This window comes from Cetorhinus maximus, chromosome 4 (assembly GCF_964194155.1).
Source record: "Cetorhinus maximus chromosome 4, sCetMax3.hap1.1, whole genome shotgun sequence".
In the NCBI taxonomy this organism is placed as follows: Eukaryota; Metazoa; Chordata; class Chondrichthyes; order Lamniformes; family Cetorhinidae; genus Cetorhinus; species Cetorhinus maximus.
In genome coordinates this window covers 47,636,742-47,655,275 of record NC_135882.1, presented here as the reverse complement: position 1 = coordinate 47,655,275, position 18,534 = coordinate 47,636,742, and the positions used below count along the sequence as shown (strand labels likewise).

Below are 18,534 nucleotides of genomic sequence, written 5' to 3'. Positions count from 1 at the left end.
CTCATTGTAATACATCTGCATATCATTATAAGCCCAGCTCACCGGAATCGCTCCCGCACATTCAATTTACCGCCCACATCGGCGGGAAAACATGCTGGTGCAGAACACGCCTTGACAAGTATGACATGCAGAAGTCAGGACTTACTGTCAGGGCCTTGCTCACATCGCGGACACCCAAGAGGCACAAGATGCTGGAGCCCACAGCGACGGGACCCTGGGTGGATTCTCAAGGGCGTGTCTGTGCCGCGAAGCAGCTCATTGAAGGTGGAAAATCACCCTTGAGCGTCTGCTTTGGGACTTCAGTTTATTGGCCATGGTCTGCTATGGATGATCGTCAAAGGGGTGGAGAGGAAGGTCCAGCTGTCAGTGGGAGAGGAAGATGTACCGAGGAGTTGGGACAGGAAGGTCTACATTTGACTGGGAGAGGAAGGCGAGGTTGGGAGGGGAGGGAAACAAAAGTGTCGGGGGGTGAGGTTGGGAGGAAGGAGTCCGGGGGGAGGAAAGAGTCTGGAGTGGGGAAGGAGTCCAGAGTGAGGAAAGAGTCTGGATGGGGGAAGGAACAAGGGTGGAAGAAGAAGTAAGGGTGGAGGAAGGAGTAAGGAAGGGGGAAGGAGTGGGGGCTTAGGAGTCTGGTGGGTGGGGGTGGTGGGGAAGGAGTTCTGAAGGGGGCAGGAGTTACAGGTTGAGGGAGTTCTGAGGGGGGAAGGAGCTCCAAGGGGGAAAGGAGTCCGGAGGGGGGAAGGAGTCCGAAAGGGGGAAGAAGTCCGGAGGGGGGAAGGAGTAAGGGGAGAGATGTCCAGGCGAACATGCAAGGGAGGGATCTAAGGAGTCGATGACTGCCGCCTGGGGAACGAAATGAGGATGGGCATGGTAGGAGGGAATGGAGAGAGGGCAAAGTGAGGCGGTAGAGTAGGAGGGTGAGGGTGCAACGGTATTGGTAGAAGGGATGGCAAGGCTAGTTCCTGGGGACTCGAAAGCATACATGGACCCTGGGGGTGGGAAGGGGGAGGTCAGGGAGGTTAATGTGGATGGGGTGGCATTATCGGGAAGGGAGGGAGCCTGCACGTTCACCTGGACATCCTGGAAAGAAAAGGGTTGTGGCTGGTAGGTGATGGTTGGAGGGGGAAGGTGACGCCATGGGGACCGACAGTGATGGGGGAGAGGACATGGGTGAATCGGGGAGGGGAAAGGATGGGGGAGCTAAAGAAGAGTGTTAAATGCACAATGCTTGTAAATCTGAAAGTGAAAGGAGATTCGTGGTGGGAGGGAACAGTTGCTGCATGGGAGTGTGATCAGTGGGCGGGTGGAGATGCAGGTCAGCTCAGATGGACAACTGAAAGAGAATCCCAGCAGGCAGCATTGAAAATGCTCAGGACAGTGAGATGAATGTGATGGAGGAAGGATCACATGCCTGGGAGAGTGCTTGCACGAGGCTCTGAAAGGCCCTGTTACACACATACTTCTCCCTCCAGAATCACTCATGGGACAGCTGTGTGCAGCTGAACTGCTCCATGGGTGGGGGCAAGGGCAGGGGTGCTGCAGGGGGAATACTCGTGAAGCCTGTAAATGAAGCTGAAAGACACCATTACACATTATCCAGTGACAGTGAATATATTTTCAGATTCTAAAGTGACAAAATGTGTTCACCCATCAGAAATTCTTAACTTTTCTAGGCCTACCACTTCTTCCAGGTGCTGCCCTGACATCTGCAGCAGGGGTGGAGACAGCTTGTGCAATAGTTGGCCTTGTTGCCTCTGATGACTTCAGCATGGGTGCTCTGGAGAGCCAAGGCCTGGGGCCCCAGCTTGCTTTGGCTGTCCTCCTGTGGGCCAGCTACTCCCTCTACAGTGGCAGAACATGAGGTTGAGGGGTCACAGGTAAAGGGGACTGGGAGGGAGCAGATGGCCTCTGAGATTCCTGAGTGGATGACCCAAGGGTGCCCAGTTGCTGCTACTCCTCCGTCTGGGTGCCTGAGGGCCCTGGCCTGATTCCTTGAGGGGAAGGAGCACCAAGAGGGACGTCGAGGTGCCCTGTTTCCCTCTCACACTGCCACTGCAGGAACTCACCCATGTCTCCCGCAATGGAGTGCAGGGTTGCACACATCTCCGCATTCTGCTGGACCAGGTCTCCATGGCATCGGCCATCCTTCCCATGGAGACCTCCATACACGCACACATGGGCACCACTTCATTAGGCTCTTCCAACTCACGTGCTACTTTGTTGAGGGCTTCCAACAGCTCTGTGTGATGTTCCCCACCTTCTGCTGACTCTCCACAGTGAGTTGGAAGGCCGAATCCAGAGGCTTGTCATCTGACTCGGACCTCACAGATGCCTCTTCCCCAGCAGTCCTCCAAGTGCTGGGGAGCTTGGCTGAACCTGCTGCCTCCTTTTGTGGACACGTATCCATGCAGTGACCACCAGATTTGTTAGTGTGTGAGTTGAGAGTTATAAGAAGAGTGACTTATCCTGGCGGAATGGATGAGACCATTCATCCTTTTTCGGCATTGGGTGGCTGTTCTCTTTTGCAGGGCATTGGTGCTGACTACCGCTGCCACTGCCTTCCATTCTGGAGTGGTGACCTTGCTTGCTGGTCTTCGCCCAGAATGGGGGTAGAGGATATTGTGGCAGGCCGCCATGGCGTCCGAAAGGCACTCAAGGGACATATCACTTAATCGGGGGCTGCAGTCTCTTGCTTTGCGGGGCCATGTCTTCTGAGCAGCAGTCCTGGGCTGGAATCACTGAGAGGTGTGCGTGTGGCTGCAGTTTAAATGTGGCACCAGGCATGAGGAAGCAGTGAGCTGATGGCATGGTGGGCGAATGACAGCCCACCCGCCATCAAAACGACGTGTTTCCTGGAAACGCATGATTAATGAGGCGGGTTTAGGACGATATGTGGTCTGTGGGTAAAATGTTATTTTTTCCACCCACTACCACACTTAGTGCAAACCTGGGATGATTCTGTCCTCTGTTACTCTCTCCACAGATGCTGCCTGACCTGCTGAGTAGTTGCAGAATTTTCTGTTTATATATTAGATTTCTAGCATCTCCAGTACTTTGCTGTCCTATTATATGCTCCATGCTGGGCATTTGTAAATGTGGTTAGTTTCAATTTAAAAAGAGAAAATATTTTATCACACAATGCAAAGTGTGAATTTTCTGTTGACAAATACCACTTGAGTGAATTTAAATAGTACATTATTGCAGGTGAATTGGTTTGTGTTAATTTACTGAGAGGTTTTGCCATTTTTAAACTTGCAAGTGAAACCAGATGAATCCGCTAATAGATTGTGCCACTTTTAGTTCAAGATATTCTCATTTGTACATAGGATTGTTTTTCTGGTGCCTGTGAGGTTCAAGTCTTTTGGACATTGCTGTCCGGATATTGCATAGGGCCAGGTTCAAAGAAGCAGAGCTGGTTTCATAATATGACTGACCAAGTTGTGTGTAATTGTCTGACAAAGCCATGGTTGTGAAGTATATTGTACTGAAACCTGAGCTTTCAATGGGCTTTATAAATAGAGGCAGAGAGTGCAAAAGCCAGGAAGTTTTGCTAAGACTACATAAAACAGTACAACCCCACTGTGAATATGATTCCCAATTCTGGCCACCCAAAGGATGTGAGAGGCAGGGTTAAATGGCGGGATGTGGGGTGGAGGGGAGGAAGGGAGGGGTGGCGGTAGGATAAGGGGCACGGAAACAGGTGAAGACTGGGGCTCATGATTTCTCTCCCTGGCCTTGATTACCACTACTCAGCCCTCGATCTACAGCATGCTGTTCCTCAAGGCCTTCATCTCAAAACATGTGAGCACGTTAGGTACCATATGCCTTGTTAACTTCCAGAAGCTGCTTAGAGTCTGAGATTTTGTAATTAATTCTGATTAATCATGAGGAATGAACCTTAACAGTTTAATTGCTATGTTCAACAAGTACTGTCTTTCCATCAGAACCAATTACCTTACCAGGGTCTTCCTTTTCTATTACTCTCTCTTTTATAATGTAACAAGTGTCAGATGGTCTTATACAATGCCTCAGTGTTCTCCAATTTTTCTCCAAGACCTCAGCCTTGATGAAAGCCCATTTCCCTGCATGTAAAGAATACAAATGTGTAGGAGGAAAAAACTCTATGTGCTCTGTAGGCCAAGAATTAGTGGGAAAGATGTAAAGGAACAAATTTACAAAGAAATTACAGAGACGTGCAAGAATTATAGAATACTTGTAATTGGGGACTTGATCCGAATATAGACTGCGATAGTAGTAAAGGGCAGAGAGGAACAAGTGTCCCGAGAGCGTTTTCAGGCGAATTTTCTACAGCAGTTATGTTCCAGTTTAAAGAGAAAGGAGACACTGCTGGACTTGGTTTGTGGGCATGAGGTGGGCCAAGTGAATCAAGTGTCAGTAGGAGAACATTTAGGGGAAAGTGATCATTGTATCATAAGGTTTAGGTCAGCTATGGTAAAGGACAAGGAACAACCCAGAGTAAAAATAATTAACTGGGGGAAAGCCAACTTCAATTGGGTGATAAAACAAGAAGTGCTAGAATAACTCAACAGGTCTGGCAGCATATGTGGAGAGAGAAACAGAGTTAACATTTCGGGTCCAATATGACTCTTCTTCAGAACCCTTCAATGGGGTAAGATCTGACCCAGATAAGTTGGAATCAATGGTTGGCAGGCAAGACTGTAACTGAACAATGGGCTATCTTTAAAGAAGAGATAGTTCAAATACAGTCAAGTTATATTCTCATGATGGGGAAAGGTAGGGAAAACAAATTCAGAGCTCCCTGGATGGCAAAACAGATAGAAAAGAAAAAGTGTGCTTATGACGGATGTCAGATGGATAATACAACTGAGAACCACGTTGAATGTCAAGGTTCAGAGGGAAATTGAAAAAACAAATAAGAGAAGCAAACAGAGAGTATGAGAAGAGATTGGCAGCTAAGATAAAAGGGAATCCAAAAGCCTTCTATAGGCATATAAATAGTAAAAGGAGGAGTAGGGCTGATTAGGGACCAGAAAGGGGATTTACCTATGGAGGCAGATGGCATTGATGAGGTATTAAATGAATAATTTGCATCTGTCTTACCAAGGAAGAAGATGCTGTGCAGGTCATGGTGAAAGAGGAGATAGTTCAGACACTTGAAGGGTTTAAAATTGATAAGGAGGAGGTATTGGATAAGCTGTCTATACTTTGATATTAAGTTGATAAGGCACCAGGACATACATCCAAGGTTACTAAAGGGACAAGAACGGAAATTTAGGAGGCAGTGGCCATAATTTTTCAATCTTCCTTAGACTCAGGTGGTGCCAGAAGGTTGGAGAATCGCAAATGTTACACCCTTGTTCAGAAAAGGGTGTAAGCATAAGTCCAGCAACAATGGTCAGTGAGTTTAACGTTGATGGTGGGGAAGCTTTGAGAAATGATAACTTGGGACAAAATTAATAGTCACTTGGGCAAATGCAGATTAATTAAGGAAAGCCAGCATGGATTTTTTTTAAGGGCAAATCATGTTTAACTAACTTGGTTGAGTTTTTTGATGAGGCAGGGAAGAGAGATATGTACATAAATCATTGAAAGTGGTAGGATAGGTTGAAAGAGCAGTTAATGAAGTTTACAGCATCTTCGGCTTTATCAATTGGGGCATAGAGCATAAAAGCAAGGAAGTTGTATTAAACCTCTATCCAATTCATTCTTCCACTGTTCATATGGCTCAAACTCTGAGGAAATCAGAGTCACACCCCAACAATTTACACTTGCTTTATGCCTTTTTCACCAATAGCCATTAAGATTTTTTTTCTTAGTTTCCAACCCTCAGCTTTAGGGAACCATGCTCTGCTACCATGTTCTCCTCAGAAAGTCAGGTGGTGAATGATAGAACTAGAGCCTAATCTTTAGACACTTTAAAAGCTTTTATTTATAGAGATATACGTTACATACAAACACATTTCCTCACCTAGGCAGTACAGATTTAGCCTTCCTATTTGCATGAGCATAAATGAATCTCCAGTTAATGTTTACCTGCATACAACTAAATACAATCAATATACAATTGATAGTCTCTGTTTTCTGTCCTCAATACATGCTAATAATGCACTCTCAATTCTGTGAGTTCTGATTTGTGAAGTGATGTTCATATATTAAAGATGCTTTTTAACAGCAAATTATTGGTGTTGATTATGCATGGGCATTGTCAAGGACCAAAATCAAGGCCGTAAGTCTTTACTTTTGTAAAGGGTGGACATAGAGGCAGTTGTTATAACCTAGCTCATACTTTGCTCTTGTCCCTTTTTTATATTTCTTCAACTTGCTCTCATTGAATTTCCTCTATGCAACTGACTGCAGCCTGTCAAGAGGGGCAATCATGGCCCTAACCTTTGACCAATGTTTCTTTCTAACTGGCTCCATGGAGTTGGGCAATGATAGAATGACTGTCCCTTTAATCTTACATCCTTCCCTGTGGGGAAGCACCCGACCTTTACTGTGTGATTCTGCTGACTGCATACCTGAAATTTGGACTTCAATGAGGGAGAAGTTCAACTCAGACCCTCGTTTTTTCAACATAAAATTGGTGTTAGACCTCCAATTCCTACATTGTGAATTGCTGCACTCAGAACTGTGCCAGAGGTGCACCAGACACCAGGTAGCTTAGGTGACTTCAGTTGTCAAGGGTGCCTACCTAAAGCAGGAAGTTAGGTCCTTACATATGCAAAAGAGAAAGTGAAATTTAGGTTATAAATGGGTGGAGCTTGTACAACACATCTCTGTCCACACACATCAGGTGGTCAAACCAGCAAACCCTAAAGGGCCCACTGGAAAACAAATAAGAGCCCCCGGGAGCTTTCAGTTTCACGAGAAGGGCTCCAACAAAAAATTCCAGGCCATTGCTAGGGCATTTGAGGCCTGACCTCAGGAATGAACAACCGCTATAACCACCACCCCTTACCATCCCTGCCCCCCCCACGCCCCCACACAAGACCTGGCCTGCCAACCAGCTTCTTACTCTCTAAAAACAGCAAACTAGAGTGGGGGGCCCATTTGTTGTCCACAGTTTGCTGGTGCTATGTAATCGAGACCTAAAGCAGAATTATGGCTGCAGGTGGGATTTCTTGGCCAATCTGCGGAGAATGATGGCCATAACCAGAATTTTCTGCTTGTCAGGCGGGCATGTGTCCAACCCAAACGAGCCTTACGGTTGACAGGCAGGCAAAAAGGCCAAGCGGCCTTTGCATTTTTTGTGAAACCTCATCCACGGGCTGAAATATGTGACTGGAAGTCTGGACATTTGGAAACCAATAACACTGTCAGCCCTCTTTGTATTGCATTCTTTATGTTCTTTCAGTTGCATTTCCCAGGTGTTCTGAGAGTTTGAATGCTTATTCGTTTACTCTTGTTAGAAGATTGCGGTTTTAGTTGCTTTCCTTTTCCAAAGGAGGTCACATGTCAGGACACAGAGGTTTGACAACAAAGGGAATTCACATACTATTTCAGTAATTCACCTGACCTCATCCACGGGCGGGATGAGGTTTCGATCCATTATTTTTTTAAAATTCACATTAATTTTGACAGAGTCACATGAGGGGACATGTTTTTTAACATCTTAATACTCTTTATTTTTAATTTTTCATATCTTCATCTCCCTGAGGCCTCTCTGTGCCTCAGGGAGCTTTTCCTGCGTGCACCTGCGCGCATGCGTGAAGCTCCCCGCTCACCCTCCTCCCCCTCCCGCACAGGCAGCGCTGAGCGATGCAGCATTTGTTTCACACTGGGCGAATTGGCCCACCAGCGTGAAATTGCGGTCGCAGCCCAATCACGGGCGGTCTCGCTCGCCCTCGCCCAACGAGGGCAAAATCCTGGCCCATGGTTTTGTGACACAAGAACATCAGAGCTCCAATACATTAACTCGATGCATCAGCCATTGGCTAAAATGTTCTATATTAGAGAAACAATCTATAATTCATCAGTGTGCTAAATAATGGCAAAAGTGAATAGAAAGTTGCGCAATGAATTTGAAACTAATTTAATAAAGCTAAAAAAAGTATTTGCAATGCAAGTTACTTGTAATAGAGCAAAAACCCTAGTTGCATACATTTAGTAACTCTCAGGAGTCTCTCAGTGAGATGATTAAAAGCCTCCTAAAGGCTTTAGTGTATTATAAAAATGAACTTGTGCCCTTCTGAGTACTAAATTTCCTGACAGCTTCCAAAATACACACACATTTTCTTATCTGAAAAGAGTTGTCTGTAAATTTTTAATGTGAAATAGTATTAAGCAGGAGGGAACTGAAAAGCCTTCTTTTGTTTGTTGTATTATTAAGCAAAATACCTGAAATAACATTTAATTTCCTTTTTCGCATTATGGCCAAAGCAATGCAAGATAACTGTGAAGGATATTGAATAGTTCCAGCACTAATGCCACCTTGAGGATGCTAAAATATGTTGCTAATAATTAACATAGATTCGAGGCATTTAAACTTTTCAGCAAAAATGCATAATTGATGTCACTGAAATTGGAGCATGTCCTGCAAGTCAAGGTCTTACATCAGCTAAACTTGCTTAGGCCTTGTGCCACCAAAGAGGTGCCATAATTCAGAGTCAAAGTAGTTTGCGGGTTTTGACAGGTCAGGTTACTACAGTGAATTAGTATGTGAATTCCCTTTGTTGTCAAACCTCTGTGTCCTGACACGTGACTTCCTTTGGAAAAGGAAAGCAACTAAAACCGCAATCTTCTAACAAGAGTAAACGAATAAGCATTCAAACTCTCAGAACACCTGGAAAATGCAAGTGAAAGAACATAAAGAATGCAATACAAAGAGGGCTGACAGTGTTATTGATTTCCAAATGTCCAGACTTCCAGTCACATATTTCAGTTCTTTAAATACATCTTCAACTTGTTAGCAGCCTCAGGGTTACTTTGATTTTAGACAAAGAATTATTACAAATATCACTGAAAAAGGTTTTAGTCAATTTATTTGGGAAATTTCTGTTTATGGTTAGAAATGACAGAATTTATTGGGCTCAATTGTAAAATTAATACTAAGAGTAACAAATTTTAATAGGAAAACCTGGTGTGAAATCCACATTGAAACCACAGTTACACTGAGATTTCTTTACATCGTATTACAGACTAATGTCATTGTCTTTGCTTTTTCAGCTGGTTAATAACCCTTTGGCAAGTCAAGCAGCTGCAATGGGTTCCATAGCTGGCTCTCAGGCCTTCAACACTGCTCTCTCCAGCCTGCAAGGGATGACTTCTCAGCTGGTGACAAATGCACAAGGCCAGGTGAGTCTAAGTATTATAAGTTCTTAGCAATGCACAAAACAAACAGTTTTGTTATGGTTAAACAATTTTTGCAGCGCATTGAACTCGTTGCTTTAATACTCAGCCCAATTTCCTCGCAGAGCCAAAGGAACAAAGGAGTCTATTTAGGAGAGTGGAAGTGTTAACTATCTATGTTGATTTATTTTGTGATCATCAGATATAAAGAAAGTAGGAAGCTAAGGTTTAATATTGTGATTTTGGCACATTTGTTTTTGGTAGCTTTTACAGAAAATATTGACAAACAAATATAAATGTATTATATTATATGTAAATATATTATATGTGTGCGTGTGTCTTTTGAGAAAGATCTAATATAAGCAAAGATATACCTTGAGCAACAGTAAATTGCTGGCCTTGTCATATTTATTGGGCAGATTTAGAATTGCTCCATCAGTACTCCGAGAGTTGAACGATGAACCTTGTCAACATACAGCCTGATCTAATGAATCATCCTATCTCAGGTGCGCATAACAGATATTATAGGAAGATTGTCTCAACAGCATGCCGACCATGCCATCTTTTTGTTACCTCAACCTTTATTCTGTATTAATTCTTATTTGGAAGCTCCTCAAAAGTGATTTTACTGTGTTTGCATGTTTTGTTTAAAAGGATTCAGCAGCAATTTGTAGCCAGTGAAGCTGTGGCTCATCATAGAGGGAGTTGTTTACTTAGCACTGATGAGTTTTAAGTTTATAAGGTACTAAATAAATAATTTAGGATGGCATATCTTGCAGTTTTTATGCTTGTTTCCCGAAGGCAAGCAGAACCCTGAAGTGTTCGTCAGTAAGTGTTAGAATACCATCTCCTGATGGGTGAAACACTGGTGGTTCAATTCCTTAATTTTGTGTGAAAGAAGCGACAATTTTTTTGTGGTAGTTATTTAGTTACAGCCCTCAGATTTTGCACCAACAGATTGCTCTCTGCCGTTGCCTGTGCCCGTTGGAGATGCAAAAAAATTAAATTCCCCACTCTGCACTTTCACAATTCCTGCTATGAAGAATTTAATACAGCTAGATACTCTGCCAGAGTTGCCAGATATTGTACTAAGGTTGCCAGATACTGGGATAGGTGTGCTAGATTCCGAGCATACTTCATAGAATTAACAACACAAAAGGCCATTCAGCCATCTGGTCTATACAGCATTTTGCTCCACATGAGCCTCTTCTCAGCCTATTTCACCTGGCCCTGGGGCAGAATTTTAGCTTGGAGGGCGGGTGTGCGCCCGACCCCCTCGAGCATTAAATAAAGCGCATTGACATTGGTCGAGCGTGCCGACGTCAACGCGCACCCTCGTGATATTTTGCTAGGCGGGCGTACGATGGAGACAGAGGCGTGCAGTCATTAATTAAGTAGCCAGTTAAGGCCCTTGGGACACCAATTGTCTCTGACTTTATGTAGCCCGTGCGACTTTTAGGCCGTTGCACAAGCGAAACAGGCAGGCGGGCAGGCCACAATTTGCAAAACCTCATCCATGGGCAGGATAAGAGGGGTCAGTGGGCTTGTCAAAGCGATTAGTGAGGAGTGCAGGATATCACTTGCTGCTGGTTGCTTCTGTGAACAGGACAGCTTCATTTCACTTCAGAGCTGCATTCAGAGAATTTAGAGGCTTTAGTTCAGGACTCACTTGTTGTTTTCCAGGCGTCCGGAGGATTCACACCATGTGGGGCCTTCCAGGTATCAGACAGCCTTCCCTTACCCTGGTAATGAGAATTGTGGCCTCTGCTGGAGGCACCTCCTCTGAAGGTGCAGGGCCAACAAGAAGGCCAAGGCGGAAGGGGCTGCAGAAGATGCCAATATCCTGCTGCCAGGGTTTACAGGCGGCAATGCAGCTACCTCAATATGCCTGAGGTGCAATGCCGACGGAGGCTCCGTCTCTCAAGGGAGACAGTGACCTCCATCTGTCAGAGGATTGGGCCTGAAATCAGCTCCAACTGCGTGGGTGGACACCCCATGCCAGTGGCGCTAAAGGTTCTGGTGGCCTTCAACTTCTATGCCTTTGGCTCTTTCCAAGAGTCAGTGGGAGATCTTTGTGGTGTGTCCTAATTAACTGTCCACAGTTGCGTCAAACTGGTGACAGACCCTCTGTTCAGGCATGTATTGACTTTCATTCATTTCCATACGGACCAGGCCAGTCAGACAGAGTGAGCCAGAAGCTTTGCAGTGATTGCTGTCTTCCCCCGTGTCCAGGGTGCAATCGACTGCACACATGTGGCCATTGAGCTGCCAGCGGGTGAGCCTGGAGCCTTCGTCAACAGGAATGGATTCCACCCCATGAACGTGCAGATAGTGTGTGACCACAGGATGCAGATTCAGCAAGTCTGTGCAAGGTACCCTGGCAGCTCCAATGACGCTTACATCCTGAGGCACTCCCAGGTGCCGAGGCTCTTCAGTGCTGCAACCCGACTCGATGGATGGCTGCTGGGTGACAAGGACTATCCCTTGAAAAGGGGGCTCATGACGCCTCTCTGCCACCCAAGAACAGAGGCCAAGCAGTAGTACAACAGGAGCCATGCCACCACAAGGGCGGTGGTAGAGTGAACCATAGGTCTTCTCTAGATGCGCTTCCAATGCCTGGACCATTCATGGGGGGCACTGCAATACCCCCAGATCGTGTGTCACAGATAGTGGTGGCATGCTGTGCTCTCCACAATCTGGCACTGGAAAGGGGGGGCACACAGGAGGAAGAAGATCTTGACGCAGCTGCACAGGCAACAAATGATGAGTCCAGGGGTGAGTCCGAGGACAAGCACGGTGAGGAGAATGCTGAGGGCATAGACGCGGACCTGGGTAACCTCCAGGGAGGCAGGGATACCCGAGATGCTTTGATCCAATGCTCCTTCAGCTAGACTACTAGCTGAAGTCTAGAATAAGAATCACCACTACATGCCAGGGCTGCAGGCTCCAAACTCGATCCCTGAGAGGACCAGTTCCTTGGTCAACAACATACACTATGTGCCTTTGCAATAAAGTTTCAGGAGACACACGTCCGTCATAACATCATGGCTCACCCTGCACCTACAGAACAAATGAAGCATACAGAGGCCAGTTGCACAAAATAACATATCATTTACTTGTGAATATGATAAATTGCAGAAATTAACATGAACCGGTGTTTTCCAGCACACCATTAAAAAAAATAAGAAAAATGGGGGAACCAAGTATCACCCGTGATAAGGCTGTGTTGTGCTTAAGGTGCTTTAAGTTTTCGCTTGAGAGTGCTGCGTCTAGGTGCTCTCCCATCGCTGGCACTGGCATTGGAGCCAGCCGGCTCACTGTGCTGTCTTGTTAGCCTTGATGGCCTTGGCGGGCGTCCTATGGCCCGTGGAGCCTGTGCTGACCCCGCCTGGGAGGGAGCGGCCAGTGCCACGGCTGGCATCTCCCCAGTCGCCTCACCCCACGGGGGGATGGCAGCTCTTAACTGTTTTGCAAAGTGACCCATGCCAACATGGTATACACCCTTCCCAATCGCAGGAGATCGTTGAAGCGCCTCTGGCACTGCACCCATGTGTGTCTCACCACGTTGTGGCTGCTGACCCTGGATGCCACCTACTCCCAGGACTTTTTGGTGAGGTGCGGGGGCTTTCTCCTCCTGTCCCTGGGGACAAGGATTTCTCTCTTCACTGCCACCTCCTCCAGGAGGGCTGCGAGGCACTCTTCCGAAAACGCAGAGCCAACTGCCCTGTCGGCCTGCCCTCCCGCCTGCTGTGTCCACCCGCTATGGTTTCCATTTGCAACACTTCCACATCCTTCGGTGGCAGCCTTCCGAGGCTGCATTTGAATCGGCTGCCGGGTCACCATTGGAGCCAACGGACATCATGCCCCCGCCCACCCCATCGCGCTCATCCCCAAGCTGCTGCCGATCGCGGGCGGCGGGCGGCTTCACGACCGCCCCTGCCGATCCCGTACACCAAGGGTAAAATTCTGCCCCAGCCTGAATTTTATGCATGTCATGAGCGCGCGATCAGCTGGCCTGGAAGTGGATGCGTTATCCGCTCCTGCCCGCAATCGCAACCTGGATGCGATTTTATGCTGGCCGGTCAATTAAGGGCCAGCCAACGTGAAATACACCTGGACATTGCCTCAGCACTGCCAGTGGGGGCAGGAGAGTGGCGGGCACCAGATCCAATGGTGATCCAAAGGGGGCTTTTAAAAGAGCACAGGCAGCTCCCTGAAGGCTGCCAGGAGTTTGTGAGGAGCCTCAGGGAGCTGTCCACAAGAGATATAAGATTTTCTACTTGGCAGGAGTTTTGGCATCAGCACCTGCTGGGCATGCCAGGTGGGAGGGCAATGCCAGTGGGCACTCTGCCCCCTGGTCCTCTGACAAGTGCCCGTGCACTCTTATAGAGGCAGTGAGTGCCGAGCCTGACATCATCATGCCTCGGGATGGCAAGAGGAGGCCCACTCACCAGATGAAGAAGGCCTGGACAGAGGTGGCTGCCCAGGCGAGTACATAGTATTTCAAGTGTGGTACAAACAAGGTGCTACACAAATTTAGCAGAACTTCCCTGCTTTTTAATTCTATTCTTCTAGAAATAAATCCCACTGCTTTGCTTGCATTTGTTATGGCCTTGTTGGCTTGCTTTGCTACTTTTAATGGTTTGAGAATGTGCACCCCTGGATTCCTTACCTCCTGCACCCCATTTAGACTTTCGGGGAAGTTTTAACCATAAAGAAATGGGTGGATTGGGGCTAGTTTTTTTTAAAAAAAGTTAAAATCACAAACCCAATCCCGACGCAGCTCCAATGCATCCTCTTCACATTTTAATGGAGGTGGGACAGGGGTGGCCAACCAACTTGCTCCCTGGAGGTGGATTGGTCAATTAAATAATATTAATGACCTTCGTGCCTCATATTTAACCTGCCTTCCAGGTTTAGCCGGGGCCAGCCAGGTTTCTCATGCCTTAGAAAACCTGATAGCTAAAAGGAGGCAAGGACTGTTTGTGGAAAAGATAAGTGCCTTTACAGTACTGCTTGTGTACTACGTAAAAAGCTGGAGTAATTTCTCTTAGACCAAGCTTACCTTCTCCCCTTCCTGCTGTCAGACACACCCTCCAAGATCCAATGACCATCATTAAGACCTCTTGGAATCGGACTCATGATTGAAAATTGGACCCCTCCTCCTCTGGGGAGGGGATTCCTCTCCCTTCAACCCCACGCCAAGCCAACCCAGCCCCCAGAACTGGACAGCAACCACCTCCAATCAAAAAATCATTATATGCAGTGAGATCCATACCTCTTGATTTCCTGAACTAACCTTCTTTCTTTGCCCTCTATCCCACAACAGTCAGTTTTTTTGGTTGGGGGGTGGGGGTGCAAGTTATTTAACGGAGGCAGTGAGGGTCTTGCCAGAGTCCCACATCACCTCTTTTCAGGAAGACCTGCCAAATTAAGAGTCAATCAGGCACTGGACTGGACAGCAGTGGGCCTTCACCAGGATCAAGGACCCTGGGGCAGAAGTTCTGCCTACTGAGAGCTTCTGGCCAATCAGAGACCTGCAGCTTTTCATTGCTCAGCAGTGCCATTGAGGAGGTGGTGGCTGCTACTGATACTACACCCACTTAAGGCCTCAATTGGCGGCAGGGAGGCCCACCATAGACTTAATTGGGGCAGGATCCCCACTTGCCACCATACCACCTGATTAAATGCCCCCTCCCGCCACTAAACACATAACAGGGACAGCATTAAATTCGACCCAGGGTCTTATATTCCATAGTTTATGTCACCATAATTTTCCACTTAACAAGATGCAGCATCTCACACTAATGTATATTGACATTTATTTGCTAATTTACAGACAAACATTCTGCAAGTTTTTTAGCATCTTCTTCTCTAGGGTTAACTATATCCCTCAATTTGGCGTCATCTGCTCTGTGTTCAAAATCATAGCAACACAGTTTAAATAACCAATAAATAAAACACCTGTATCTCTATAGCACCTTTTACAGCGACAGGATATCTCAAAGCACACTATGGCCAATGAAGTACTTTGCAAATACAGCCACTGTTGTAATGTTGGGTAGGCAGTAGCTAGTTTGAACACTGCAAGTTCCTACAACCAACTAAGTGATAGTGACCAGATAATTGTGATGTTGATTCAGGGATAAATATTTGCCATTACACTGGAGATAATTCCCCGCTCTCCCTTGCAATCGTCTTTGTCATCATAACCATCGTTGGCACCCTTTCATCTACATAAGATGACGATCATGCAGCAAATCCATTGGGGCCTAGTTTCATATAATGCACTTTGGCTAATGGCTGAAGAGAGCAATCCATGAGAGGCAGGTTCTGCCACAAGTTCCACAGATAGAGTGGTTATCAGATGTTGTGGATTGCTGTTTTCAGTGTTGATGCCTGTTGTCATACAGCTGTCGCCACTGATTGCCATGGCATGCCAGCCAACAGATGATGTTGCCATTTCCTTCTGTCGTTGGCTAGGTCTCCAGGGCGTGAAAATCAATGTTTAGGGCCTTCATATCAAGCTTGCAAGCATCTTTGAAGTGGAGTTTTGGACATCCTGCTGGTCCTCTGGCTCCGGCTAACTTACCATACAGAAAATTCTTGGACCTGCAGCCATCTTCTATGCTGCAAAGGTGCCCGATCCAGCAAAGTCGCCTTTGCTTAATGAGTGTTAGCATACTTGAAATAGTGCCATAGAATCATTTATGTCCACTTGAAGGAAAGGCAGGCCCTCAGTTTGATGTCGTATCTGAAAGACTGCACAGTCGTAACAGCCCTGATTTTTCTGTTAAAGTCCTGAGTGGGGCATGAATCCAAAACATTTTGACTTAGAGGTGAGAGTGCTACCATCTGAGCCATGGCTAACAAACTACTCTTACAGTTCAGTCAATAAGTCACTGGCTTGCAACACACATCCATGAAATTTATTCATGAAATTCAATCCGTAATTAATTATTTAAGTAGCCAATAAATTAACTATTTATTGAAATCAGCCAGTGTTGTGAATTGTTGTTAAAACCAAGTCAGAATAACAACTATTTCAAAATTCAGTCAGGAATTTATCAATTATTTAAGGCATTCAGTATTTCCTTTGCTCACCCAATTAATTTAGAAATTTCCTCAAGAATTAAATCCAGTCAGTATGTCAATTATTTTAATGCCCATTCTCTTCCCCATCCTGAAGAAATACATAGAATTTATGACCATATCAGTATTTTCCTGCATGTGAGCAAATAGTCCTAATCACATTTAGTCACCCATATCCCTTCAACCCCTTTTCCTTCATCCACCTATACAATTTGAAGGGGAAGGGCGAACAGCCAGAGATCGTGGTTCACATTGGTACCAATGACATAGGTAGAAAGAGGGATGAGGTCATGCAACAAGAATTTAGGGAGCTAGGTAGCAGGTTGAAAAGTAAGATCTCAAAGGTTGTAATCTCTGGATTAGAACCATAGAAAAGTTACAGCACAGAAGGAGGCCATTCAGCCCATCTTGTCCATGTCAGCTCGAGGACACCCAGGTGCCCTTTCTAATCCCACCTTCCTGCACCTGGCCCATAGCCCTGCAGCTTACAGCACTTAAGGTGCAGATCCAGGTACTTTTTAAAAGAGTTTAGAGTTTCTGCCTCTACCAACAACTTGGGCAGTGAATTCCAGACACCCACTACCCTCTGCATAAAAAAGTTCTCCCTCTGTACCCCCTATACTTTCTGCCACTTATCTTGAATCTATGTGCTCTGGTTCTAGAATTCTCCACCAAGGGAAACAATTTTACCCTGTCCACTCTATCTATTCCCCTCATAATTTTGTACAGCTCAATCAAGTCACCTCTCAGCCTTCTTTGTTCTAAGGAAAATAACCCCAACCTATCCAATCTCTCCTCGTAGCTACACTTTTCTAACCCTGGCAACATTCTTGTAAACCTCCCCTGCACTCTCTCCAGAGCTATTACGTCCTTCCTGTAATGTGGTGACCAGGACTGCACACAATACTCCAGTTGTGGCCTCAACAGTGTTTTAAATAATTCCAACATTATACCGTTACTTTTATATTCTATACCTTTGCCAATGAAGGAGAGCATTCCATATGCCTTCTTTACAAACTTGTCTACTTGAACTGCTTCCCTCAGGGACCTGTGTACTTGTACACCAAGATCTCTCACTTCATCTACCCCTCTTAGTATATTCCCATTTATTGTGTAATCCCTGTAACTGTTTGACCTCCCTAAATGTATGACCTCACATTTCTCTATGTTAAAATCCATCTGCCACTTTACCGCCCACTCCACCGACCCATCTATATCGTTTTGGAGATTATGGCTATCCTCTGCACTATCCACTACTCAGCCAATCTTTCTGTCATCTGCAAATTTCCCAATCGTGTCCCCCACGTTCACATCCAAATCATTAATATATAACACAAACAGCAAGGGTCCCAACACCGAGCCCTGTGGAACACCACTTGAGACAACTTTCCATCCACAAGGGCATCCATCAACCATTACCCTTTGTTTCCTGTTACAAAGCCAACCTTTTATCCAGTTTTCCGCATTACCCTGAATCCCACGGGCTTTTACTTTCCTAACCAATCTGCCATGTGGGACCTTGTCAAATGCCTTGCTAAAATCCATGTACACAACATCCACTGCACTACCTTCATCAACCCTTCTTGTCACTTCCTCAAAGAATTCAATCAAATTTGTGAGGCAAGACCTTCCTTTAACAAATCAATGCTGACCATCCCTGACTAGTCCATGCCTTTCCACATGACAGTTAATCCTATCTCTCAGGATTGATTCTACTAATTTGCTCACCACCTATGTAAGACTAACTGGCCTATAATTGTTTGGAACAAAAACAGAATTACCTGGAAAAATTCAGCAGGTCTGGCAGCATCGGCGGAGAAGATCAAAGTTGACGTTTCGAGTCCTCATGACCCTTCAACAGAACTGAGTATAATTAGGAGAGGGGTGAAATATAAGCTGGTTTAAGGTGGAGGGGGTGGGGGGAGAGAAGTGGGGGTGGGGGGGTGTGGTTGTAGGGACAAGCAAGCAGTGATAGGAGCAGATAATCAAAAGATGTCACAGACAAAAGCACAAAGAGGTGTTGAAGGCGGTGATATTATCTAAGAGAATGTGCTAATTAAGAATGGATGGCAGGACACACAAGGTACAGCTCTAGTGGGGGTGGGGTGAAATAAGACTAACAGGGCATAAAAGGTATGAATTTAAAAATAATGGAAATAGGTGGAAAAAGAA

At 45.9% G+C, this 18,534-nt stretch overlaps 1 protein-coding gene across 1 annotated transcript in view; it reads left to right on the top strand.

Annotated features, from left to right (window-relative positions):
- pou6f2 (POU class 6 homeobox 2) overlaps positions 1-18,534 on the top strand; it is an 821,005-nt gene that overhangs the window by 656,828 nt on the left and 145,643 nt on the right. The window contains exon 7 of the mRNA XM_078540141.1: positions 9,148-9,276. Within this exon, the coding sequence (XP_078396267.1) occupies positions 9,148-9,276 (129 nt within the window). The remainder of the gene's footprint in view (positions 1-9,147; positions 9,277-18,534) is intronic.